Genomic DNA, 11,755 nt, shown 5'->3' on the forward strand with positions numbered 1-11,755 from the left:
CATCAGGGAGACACAAGTCTGTGACGGTACAGACGACTGCGGAGACAACTCAGACGAACAACACTGCTGTAAGTTTGGACACAAAAACTTGATATGCATTGTTTTCTTACAATATGTCGTTATTTGTTCCGATGCGTTTCGATCCACAAATCTTTTTTTTTTCAAAATAGAAGATTGTGTAAGGATCTGTAATATCTACAAATATGTAGTTATGATGTTTCTACTTAATATGTTTTATGCAGGCGAGCGCCAGGACAAGACATCATGCAGCAATGGACAGTGTATACATTCCCAAAAAGGATGCGATACAACCTTGAGCCACATTCCCTGTCAGGGCGAATATCAAATGTCACGATATTCTACATGTGACGATATTGAAGACTGTAGCGATGGCAGCGACGAGTCTTGTCGTGAGTATACTCGTGACTGGCTAAACATACCATCGTAAAAGTTAATCTGTGTTGGTACATGTAGTTACAGGTTTAAAGTTAAAACTTTTGATCCATCACAAAATTTCTCTCACCTAGAGCTTTCGACCAGTCACTCTGGTCTTCTTCAGTAGCCTGACCCAGTGAGACTTGTCACGTGGCTTCTTTGAAGTGTGACGTCAACACTGGGTCAGGGCCCACCACCCTTCATCATGGAGGTATAACCTCCATGCCTTCATTTAAAGAATAATTCCCATCCTGTCTACCAGATACCTTTGACTGTAGATACTTTGAACTTTAAACATGGCTGTACATATGCTGTTGCTTGTATAACTTGCTAGACGTTGGTTTTGTATTATGATACTCATATACAAGCTGTTCAAGGGCTACAGAAATAGAGATGGGCACCACCATATGCTTCGCATAGAGTGGAACGGGACCGTTTTATTGAGCGCTAAAAGGCTGCCATTACAGACCCGTGCGATTCAGGCCCGCCAATTGTAAGTTTCTCGCAATAAAGGCCCTGGCGGCAAAGAGAGACTAGTTGGCTAACCCAATAACAATCAGACTATTTTCTGACCAGCTCTCTATCCCCCAGCTCCTTCTGCCTGTGACAATGGGGCCCTGTTCCATTCGGCCACTCGGTGTGACGGCAAAGATGACTGTGGAGACAACAGTGATGAGAAGAACTGCGGTGAGTTCTCAATACAGAGTAATTAATAACAACCCATCAAAGTAGGTTTAGCTACTTTGATTTATCAGGAAGGGTACAGTGTCCACTAACGATGACATGTGACAACACTGTTACAGTATCTTTGCTGCAGAATGCTCTGCGTGGAAGGGATCCTTAGAGTTAGCCAAAGAAGACCGACGGTGGCTTGAAATAATCTTTTCCATCCTATGTTTTTTTTTTAATCAGGCTATCAGTCAACCTATTCCAGATTGTTTGGACCTACCCGTAAACATGCTACAGCTGGAATTTCACAAGCACCTCTCGTGACAATCGTGTGCAACTTTAACGATTTAACGTTTTATGTCCACAGACTGTTACTACCTACGGGACAAAGGGGCAAGCTACAGGGGCCTAGCCAGCCGGGACAGTTCCTGTCAGTTCTGGACATCTCAGTACCCCCACGCCCATAACCACACGCCCGAGGCCTACCCGTCAGCAGGGCTGGAGCGGAACTACTGTAGGAACCCGGACGGGAAGGACAGGCCGTGGTGCTACACCAACAACCCGCTAGTCAGGTGGAGGTACTGCGACGATGTCTTCGCCTGTGATGGTAACTTTTATTGTTACTCAAAGCTGTTTGTCATTCCTTTAGCTAGTTCATTATATAAGGAGCTCCTGTAGATAAAGCATGTGTATTCTGTCATCCTACATACTAGTATTTGCCCTGAATGATATAGACATTAATTAAGATCTTTCATATTCGCATCTTTGTTTCCATTTTCAGCTCCACCAACACAGTGCTTCTACGCAATTGATAAGGGAAGGAGCTACGCAGGACGAGTAAACAGGTAAGATTAACTGGAACGTTTAGAGACCTCTAAATCATTGACATCAGGAAATTGATGACATGCATGGCCTAAAATGTCTACAGGTAGACAAAAAGACATCCAGAATGACGGCTTACACTATTGAACCGCCAGTAATTTTGAGTAGTAATAACGACACGGCTTTTATTGGTAGTTCTTGAATTGGGCATGGTTCTATCAAGGACATTAGTTCTCTGTATAATGTCCTTGGTTCTATTGAGCCATAAATGCACTTACGCATAAATGTATGACCGCACGCTGCCAGGGAGGGGTCCAATCAGCCCTAAGAGTACAAGATAGTATAACATAGGCTGGTGTTATGCTTTCCCCACTCTACCTACAGGGCTGGAGCCCGGCTGTGTCAGAGATGGGACTCCCAGTCCCCCCACAGCCATACCCACACACCACAGGCTCATCCTGATGCGGGGCTGGAGGAAAACTTCTGCCGTAACCCTGACAACAAGGAGCGGCCCTGGTGCTACACCACGGACGGGACGCGGAGGTGGGACTACTGCAATGTCATGGAATGTGCTGGTAAGAAATGCTTTCGAAAATCTTTTGTTGTTATCTATTCCTCTTACTCAGATATTAATTCAAAAACACAACGTTAATGGCTGTGATTATTTCTGTCAAGGCTAAACATAAATCAAAGGATGTTAGATAAATTAGATCATAGAAAGCATCACAACGTTCCAAACCAAAGGTTCGAAATGCAGGCGAAAGCACTGGACATGTCTGCTCCAACAAAAGCCGTTCATTCGTTGCTCTCTCTCATTCGCCTTTCTCAGATCCATTTTCAATGAACTCCATCGACGACCAATGCCCGATACCAAATAAATGCGCCCTTGTCCAAACGCCATCTGAGGAGAACGAAGATTTTTGTCAATGTGACAACGACTGTGGTTTCTTCGGCGACTGCTGCAAAGGCTTCGAGTTCGAGTAAGTAGATCTTTACTAGTCTGACCGACTCTAGCTTCTAGCAGCCTTCTACTAGTCAGGGCTCTAGAAGTGATGGCCGACACCAAAGTTAGGATGATTAGGGACATCCTAGTCCTCTTATTTGCATTCATGTACAGTGTATGAGCTACCAATGGACCAAGTCACAGTTGTTCGTAACCTGTGGTGTAAGAGGCTAGTATGACTGGTTTCCATGATGACAAATAATCCTTAGCTCCTATTGGACTGACAAGACTGATAAGAAAAAGATACGTAGTAATGTTAGCAAAAAGGCTTACCTTACATTTGACATCATTATAGTTTACCGCAACTAGAAACATCGTGACTTTTAACGACTTCATTACACCCACTTCAGAGAAAGCAGCACAACTCAACCATCGCCTGCCCACCACCATCTGAAATGGAGGTGTGTGCCTAGCTTTTCCACAGTTAGATCGCTATCCTATTGGATGGTTGCTGACTGCCCTGACCAATGGACGGACGACGTCATAAAGGATCAGTGTTTGAAACCAGTCGATCCCTTCAACCCTAGTGACCTGGTCTACTGGATGCCTGTGATAGACACAGGTTTTCTCCCTAAGACTGTCCACTATAGAAACATATTCTGTGCAATTTGTAACAATGTGTCTTTAGCAGACATAATCCTTTGGGAGACCAAAGACAATGTTAAATGTTTTGGACTTCTTAATATGTCTTCACACACGCCCAGAGGTTCACTGGAGTACATCAACATCACTAATGGTGGCGATTGCTTTGGGACGAACAGGCTAGCGCTTACCCCTGACCCTGTTCCTACATCCAACCCCAGACGATGTCTCCAGGTTGATCTTTCTGGTGACACTTGTGATGTCGCAGCTTGTAGGTCCTATAGTGATCCAGTAACCATAGGATATAGGATTTACAAAAATGCACAATGTGCTCTTTGTGAAGGTCTTTCCCTCACGGCAACCACAAATCTATGGTGCATGAAAGGTTGGTCTGGTCAACGTTCTACTTGCGTTGGATTGTTTTGTCCCGAGAAATTCTCACTGACTAATCTGTTCAACTTTAATGCCGATGGAAGTGGTGAAGACAGTCTCAATCCGTGTCCCTCCGATGCCATATACGACCCCTTTGCAGACACATGCCGGCTTTTCTCGTCCTCACAAGGAAGTCATGTGTATGGTTCATCAAATGAAACTGCGTCATTGCTGAACTGCACCGAACCTGCATTGACATTTACATCTGAAGAGTTCCATGTCCTTCCCAATGGTAGTGTCCACCTGTTGAGTTCTAACGTGTCCTGTCCGGCTGGTCAGGTGGAAATACTGAACACAACAGCGTCAGTTTGTGGTGAGTGCGTCCTGCAACATTTCTTCAACAACACGCAAACAGACAGCAGTAGGGACGCTGTCCAGGGTTGGCTAACTCTGGGTCTTGTGTCAGCGTCTGCCGTAGCTGTGGTCGGTTTCGTGTACTACACGTACAAATCTGACCAGTGGAAAAAGCTCTCGGAAAAGCTGAAGGTGCAGATGATGGCATGCATGGCGACTGCTGAAGTCCTGTTTGTGGCACGGGGGTTCGTCCCTGTCGGACGGGGCTGTACAGCGCTGGCGGTACTTCTGCACTACCTTCTACTAACCGCCTTTTCAGCCATGAACGCACTAGCTGTGGATCTCTTTCTTACATTTCGTCAGGATGCAGAGAGAGTCAAACTGTACAAGCACATCTTGTATACATGGCTGGTGCCGGTACCTGTAGTCCTTGCTACGGTGATTGTGGAATTCGGCAGTTCTGTTAGGGTGGGGTACGGGGAAAACTGTTGGATAGGCAATCCTACAGCCAGTCTGGTGGCTTTTGGGATCCCTGTCCTCTGTGCCCTTCTGGTCAATGTAGTCTTGGTCACTTATGTATTGCTGGCCATTCGGAAGTCATTTCAGATAGGCCACGCTGCAAAGGCTCGCTCAGACATCAGCAAGGCCTGGGTGTACGTGCGTATCTCGTTCATGATGGGATTCACTTGGATTCTAGGCTACATCTACCCTTACGTCAACAGCCCAGCTGTCCAGTACATCTTCATTGTGCTGAATGCTTCTCAGGGCCTGCTGCTGACAGTGTTGATGACATTGACGGGGGAGGTGTTGAAGAAATGGAAGTCTGCGATCCAGGCACGTTTTGGTCTGGCTGAAGCTCATCAGGACAATAGACGAACCACCACTACCATCCGACGGTCAACCGCAGCGAAGACTGAGCTAACGGCAGGTGGAACCGGCTCAGCTAGAGAGATACCCATGACAACTTTGGCCGCTTTGGAGGAGGACAGGGCGCTCGGGGAGGCTCACCAGGACAGTGCCCCAACCGCCAACAATGAGCAGGCAAACGCAGATGAGGCAATGGTAAGTGGAACCGACTCTGCTACAGACATACCCATGACTACTTTCGCTCAAGTGAATGACACCGGGGATAAAGACGAGCATTAAGCAGTAAACATTACGGGATACTAGCAATGAGATGTAGGGATACTGTGTGGGGAAACTAACGAATTAACCAACTTACAAAAACATCGGTTAATTTGTATAAACTGACTTTACCTATACCTAGGTGATTTGTATAAGCTAAGACGTGCATCACACGTTATGTCTATTAGTGTGACTTTTAGTCTATTAGTATGCTTTAAAATGTTGATACCTGCAATTTGGTATTGATGGACCTGAATTTTAAGTACGTATAAGTGTGGAAGCATTTACATACACATAATAGCTCCCCAGGAAATGCACAAATTTTCTGTCAGAACTACGAAGAACGTTAGCTAAGTGACTAGTGGAAGAGCAGGTGCATAGAGTTTTAGTGCATGGCACTTAATGATGTCCATAAATCATTGAATATAATCTTACCCCAGATATTACTATTCAAATTGTTAAAGAAATTCTCAAAGCTATGCTTGACAATAATGTCTTATAATCTTACATACGTGTACCGATCTATTGAGTCAATAATGTTCAATATTTAAGTCTTAAGATCAAATGAACATAAACCTTTTATTTTCATTGCTGTAATTTTATACATAAATTTTTGATCCATTTTATCAACCTTTTCCAGTTCAATCATACCTTTCAAAGTGTTAGGAAGATTTCTTACTATTCTTTCTAGATTTATTGTATCAATTTTTTTCAATAGCTAAGATCAAATCGTTTTGAATCTTCAATAAATCAATATTTCTCAATATAAGTTCGAAAAACTTAGATTTCTTTGAATATTGTTATCATCCTTAATATGCAAGGCATATTACTTTAATGACAGAGATATCTAGCTGTACGTAGTTGTAGTCATAAGTTAAAAACACTAGCCGCTGACCTTTTGTACTGAATACATGTAAATATTCCGGAACTGATGAATTATCTTATAGACAGTTTGCATGAGGTGCATTTATCAATACGATGTCTGAGATTTCCGACCTGAAGCCAATGTTTTTTTCAACATGTGAAAAACCAAGGAGACAGTTTTCCACTTACGGACATTGATATAAGTGTTAGTCGGTTATCACATTGGAGTAAAAAGTGGAGACATTCTCCACTACTTTCACACCTTCAATGTGAGGGACACCCATCGTCAGTACCGGCAATGCCAGCGTATATGGTTTACATGGTTTACACAGGTTTACAAACAGAAACAAGCAAGTCGCCATGATTGGCTTGTCGGGGGGAAATGTCGATGGCACCCCGTGTATGGGCCTACCTGGCACAGTGGCGTGCGATACCAGACAAAATTAAACAGTGTTTGGGTGCGCCAGAACAGGCCTGAACATGCCTGAATTTACGGGTGGGCGGAGCTTAGTATCTCCGCGATCTGACTGGTACCAACTCGCAGGGTGCGTGACAATTCGGGAGAAGGTATCCTTGATTAGCAGCATTCTTTTGGGCTCAAATGTTGTCGAGCAAAGTATCTAGTTGTTTTAACTTCTGCAATGAATGGCACTACATATACACATTCTCGTTGTGTTTGAAATACTAGTAGTGTTTCTATGCTTCATCAAGTAGAAGAAAATCTAGCAGCACCCCGTGTGCTCGGCCCAGATAGCACAGTGTTTGCGACACTAGATCTTTCAACAATGTCAAGCCACGGGCACTTGCTTATCTTTTCAAAGTTTTCCTGCTAAGTTTTGTGTGATTAGAATAAGCAGAACGTGATCTTACCACAGCCACTCTCGTCGGACTGGTCGTGACAGTCGGCAACTCCATCGCAGCGTTGCTTCTCATTGATGCAGGAACCGGGTCCACAGAATTCGAAAAGGTTGGGCAAAGGGCAGTCATCCTGTGTGCAAAATCTCTCATCTAAATCGTCTACTGGACAGTCCACGATACCGTCACAATGTTTTTCTGAGGGGTAACAGGATCCGCTGTCACACCTGAGAAAGGTGCTGTTGAAACACTCTTTGCTCCAGCAATCTGTTTCATCTTTACCGTCTGGACAGAAATTGTAACCGTCACATTGGTATGGTGGAGGAACACAGATCTCAATACCATCACACTTGATATAGTCGGGTAACCTTCCTCTTGGCTCCAGCAATCTTCTGGGTCGTCTGAACCGTCTCCACAATCCTCGTCACCGTCACATTGATCAGATGAACGGACACACTTCTCACCACTTTCACACTTGAAATCGTCATGGTAGGGACATTCTCGGCAACCCTCGTCTGAACCGTCTGGACAATCCACATTACCGTCACATTGCCTAAAGCGGGTGAGACACCTTCCACTACCTGCACACCTGAAATCATCAGGATCGGGACAGTCTTTGCTCCAGCAATCTTTCTCATCTGAACCGTCCAAACAATTATTGTTACCGTTACATTGGAGCCATGGACCGACACAGATTCCACTACTTTCACACTTGAAATCGTCGGGAAAGAAACACACTTTGCTCAAGCAATCTTCCTCATCTGAACCGTCTGGACAATTATTGTCACCGTCACATTGGAACAAAGAGTGGAAACATTCTTCACCGGCTTCACACCTAAACATGTCAGGCAGACACTCGTCGTCAGTGCCGGTAACACCAACGAAGACATGGCTGATGGAAAACAGGCAGACAAACAGAAGCAAGCCGGTCGCCATGATTGGCTTGTCGTAGGAAATGTCGATGTATGGGCCTACCTGGCACAGCGGTGTGCGACAAAATTAAACCCAAAGTGTTTGTGTCCGCCAGAACATGCCTGAACGTGCCTGAATTTACGAGTGATCGGAGCGTAGTCTCCCCGCGATCAGACAGCAGGATGCGTGACAATTCAGGGGAAAGCATCCTTGATTACCAGCATTCTCTTGAGATTAAAGGTTGTGGAGCAAAGTATTTAGGTTTTTTTTACTTCTGCATTATCATTGTGTTTGAAATAGCGTTTCTGTTCTTCATCAAGAAGAAGAACACCTAGTAGCACCCCGTGTGTTGAGCCCACCTAGCACTGTGTATATACGACACTAGATCTTTCAACAATGTCAAGCCACTTGCCTAACGTACAATGTATCCCCTTCCCCAAGTTTTATGTGATTAGAATTAGCAGAACGTGAGCTTACCACAGTCACTCTCGTCGGACTGGTCGTGACAGTCGGCGACTCCATCGCAGCGCTTCGTCTCATTGATGCAGGAACCGGGTCCACAGAAAATGTTGGGCAAGGGGCAGTCATCCGGTGTGCAAAATCTCTCGTCTGAACCGTCTACTGTACAGTCCACGTGACCGTCACATTGTTTTTCTGGATGGTAACAGGACCCAGTGTCACACTTAAGAAAGTCGCTGAAAACACACTCTTTGCTCCTACAATCTTTCTCATCTGTACCGTCTGTACAGTCATTGTCATCGTCACAAATGTATGTTTGATGGACACAGATTCCACTATCTTCACACCTCATATACGCGGAGTTGGGGCATTGTAAGTGCCAGCAATTTTCCTCGTCTGAACCGTCTGGACAGTCACGCCCATAGTTACATAGAAGCGATTGACGGACACATAGTGGTGTACTTTCGCACTTAAAATCGTCCGGGAGGGGACAATCTTTGTTCAAGCAGTCTTCCTCATCGGTCCCGTCTGGACAATCAAGCTCAGCGTTACATTGGAGCAATTTATTGATGCACACTCCGTTACTTTCGCACCTGAAGTCGTCGGGGTTGAGGCACTCTTTGCTCAAGCAGTCTTCCTCATCGGTCCCGTCTGGACAATCAAGCTCAGCGTTACATTGGAGCAATTTATTGATGCACACTCCGTTACTTTCGCACCTAAAATCGTCGAGGTTGCGGCACTCTTTGCTCAAGCAGTCTTCCTCGTCTGAACCGTCTGGACATTCGACGACACCGTCACATTGATCAGATGAACGCACACACTTCGTGCCACTTTCACACTTGAAATCGTCGGCGTTGGGACACTCTTGGCAGCTCTCGTCTGACCCGTCCGGACAATCACGCACAGCGTCACATAGGAGCCCTCGATTTACACATTCTCCGTTACTTTCGCACTTGAACTGATCGGAGAAGGGACATTCGAATTCTTTGCAGTCTTTCTCATCTGAGCCGTCTGTGCTATCATTGTTACCGTCACATTGCAGCCATGGATTGACACAAATTCCACTATCTTCACACTTGATATATCTATCATCGGGACACGCTTTCATCAAGCAATTTTCCTCATCTGTACCGCCTGGACAATCAACCTTACCGTCACATTGGGACACAATCTGGATACATGCTATACTACCTTCACACCTGACGTCGCCGAAGAAGGGACACGGTTTGTCCCGGCAACCATTCTCGTCTGAACCATCGGGACAATGAACGTCACCATCACAATGATTTAAGTAAAAGAGACACGCTCCGCTACTTTCACACCTAAAATCGTCGGGATTGGGACACTCTTTGCTCCAACAATCTTCCTCATCTGAACTGTCCCCACAGTCCTCGTAACCGTTACATTGGAACGAAGAGTGGAAACATTCTCCGCTACCTTCACACCTGAAATTGTCAGGCGGACACTCATCGTCAGTGCCGGCAATGCCAGCGGGGACATGGCCGATGGACAACAGGCATACAAACAGAAGCAAGCCGGTCGCCATGATTCGTGCTTGTCGCGTAAGACAATGTCGGTGTCGTGTGCTGGGTCTACCTGGCGCAGCGGTGTGCGACACCAGACAAATTAAATAGTGTTTGTGTGCGCCAGAACAGGCCTGAACATGCCTGAATTTACGAGTGGGCGGAGCTTAGTCTCTCCGCGATCTGACTGGTACCAACTCGCAGGGTGCGTGACAATTTAGGGGAAGGTATCATTGATATCGATTACCAGCATTCTTTTAGGGTCAAATGTTGTCGCGCAAAGTATTTAGTTGTTTTCACTGAATTCTAGCTGCACTGAAATGTATTACACATTCTCGTTGTGTTTGAAATAGTGTTTCTGTGCTTCACCCCGTGTGCTGGGCCTAGACAGCACTGTGTGTACGACACTAGATCTTTCAACAATGTCAAGCCACTTGCCTAACGTACAATGTATCCCCTCCCCAAGTTTTGTATGATTAGAATTAGCAGAACGTGAGCTTACCACAGCCACTCTCGTCGGACTGGTCGTGACAGTCGGCGACTCCATCGCAGCGCCTCGTCTCATTGATGCAGGAACCGGGTCCACAGAAAATGTTGGGCAAGGGGCAGTCATCCTGTGTGCAAAATCTCTCGTCTGAACCGTCTACTAGACAGTTCACCTCACCGTCACATAGTTTTTCTGGAGAGTAACAGGACCCAGTGTCACACCTGAGAAAGTCGCTGAAAATACACTCTTTGCTCCAACAATCTTTCTCATCTGTACCGTCTGGACAGTACTTGTAATTGTCACATTGGTAGTTTGGACGGAAACAGATTCCACTATCTTCACATCTGAGATAGCTGGGTAAGGCACACTCTTGGCTCCAGCAATCTTCCTCATCTGAACCGTCTTCACAATCTTTGTTACCGTCACATGAAAGGACGCACTCCCCACTACTTTCACACATGAAATGGTCAGGGTTGGGACATTCTTGGCAATCCTCGTCTGAACCGTCTGGACAATCAACGTTACCGTTACAATGGAGCTCTGGATAGACACAGATTCCACTACTTTCGCACTTGAAATAGTCGGAATAGAAACACTCTTTGCTCAAGCAATCTTCCTCATCTGAACCGTCTGGACAATCTTCATTGCCGTCACATATGAAACCTGGACTGTAACATAATCCGTTACTTTCGCACTTAAAATAGTCGGCGTTTGAACACTCTTTGCTCAAGCAATCTTCCTCATCTGAACCGTCCGGACAATTATTGTAACCGTCACATTGTTTCTCAGCTGGACGCACACAGATTCCGCTACTTTCACACTTGAAAGCATCGGGAAAGAAACACTCTTTGCTCAAGCAATCCTCCTCATCTGAACCGTCCCCACATTCCTCGTTACCGTTACATTGGTACGAAGAGTGGAAACATTCTTCTCTACCTTCACACCTGAAATTGTCAGGCGGACACTCATCGTCAGTGCCGGCAATGCCAGCGTTGACATGGCCGATGGACAACAGGCATACAAACAGAAGCAGGCCGGTCGCCATGTTTCGTGCTTGTCGCGTAAGACAATGTCGATGTCGTGTGCTGTGTCTACCTGGCGCAGCGGTGTGCGACACCAGACAAATTAAACAGTGTTTGTGTCCGCCAGAACAGGCCTGAACATGCCTGAATTTACGACTGGGCGGAGCTTAGTCTCTCCGCGATCAGACTGGTACCAAGTCAGCAGAATGCGTGACAATTCAGAGGAAGGTATCCTTGATTACTAACATTCTCTTGGGTTCGAATGTTCTAG

At 45.7% G+C, this 11,755-nt stretch overlaps 3 protein-coding genes across 3 annotated transcripts in view; 1 reads left to right on the forward strand and 2 right to left on the reverse strand.

Moving 5' to 3' along the window:
• LOC109478901 overlaps positions 1–5,383 on the forward strand; it is an 11,297-nt gene extending 5,914 nt beyond the window's left edge. Inside the window, exons 7-12 of the mRNA XM_019780712.1 lie at positions 1,472–1,676; positions 2,311–2,510; positions 2,756–2,906; positions 3,280–3,491; positions 3,634–3,690; positions 4,074–5,383. Of these exons, the coding sequence (XP_019636271.1) occupies positions 1,472–1,676; positions 2,311–2,510; positions 2,756–2,906; positions 3,280–3,491; positions 3,634–3,690; positions 4,074–5,383 (2,135 nt within the window). The remainder of the gene's footprint in view (positions 1–1,471; positions 1,677–2,310; positions 2,511–2,755; positions 2,907–3,279; positions 3,492–3,633; positions 3,691–4,073) is intronic.
• Positions 5,384–7,070: 1,687 nt separating this feature from the next.
• On the reverse strand, positions 7,071–8,017 carry LOC109478902 (low-density lipoprotein receptor-like). Its single transcript, XM_019780713.1, has 3 exons — positions 7,917–8,017; positions 7,557–7,670; positions 7,071–7,473 (listed from the first exon to the last, which is right to left on the reverse strand). Exons 1-3 carry the CDS (start codon positions 8,015–8,017, stop codon positions 7,071–7,073), a joined length of 618 nt encoding a protein of 205 aa, XP_019636272.1.
• Positions 8,018–8,450: 433 nt separating this feature from the next.
• LOC109478903 (low-density lipoprotein receptor-related protein 4-like) lies at positions 8,451–11,507 on the reverse strand. The gene is made up of 4 exons (XM_019780714.1): positions 10,952–11,507; positions 9,644–9,814; positions 9,038–9,103; positions 8,451–8,647 (listed from the first exon to the last, which is right to left on the reverse strand). The coding sequence occupies exons 1-4, from the start codon at positions 11,505–11,507 to the stop codon at positions 8,451–8,453; spliced, it is 990 nt and encodes a 329-aa protein (XP_019636273.1).
• Positions 11,508–11,755: the final 248 nt, after the last annotated feature.

This window comes from Branchiostoma belcheri, unplaced genomic scaffold (assembly GCF_001625305.1).
Source record: "Branchiostoma belcheri isolate BF01 breed outbred unplaced genomic scaffold, Haploidv18h27 scaffold46, whole genome shotgun sequence".
Lineage (NCBI taxonomy): Eukaryota > Metazoa > Chordata > Leptocardii > Amphioxiformes > Branchiostomatidae > Branchiostoma > Branchiostoma belcheri.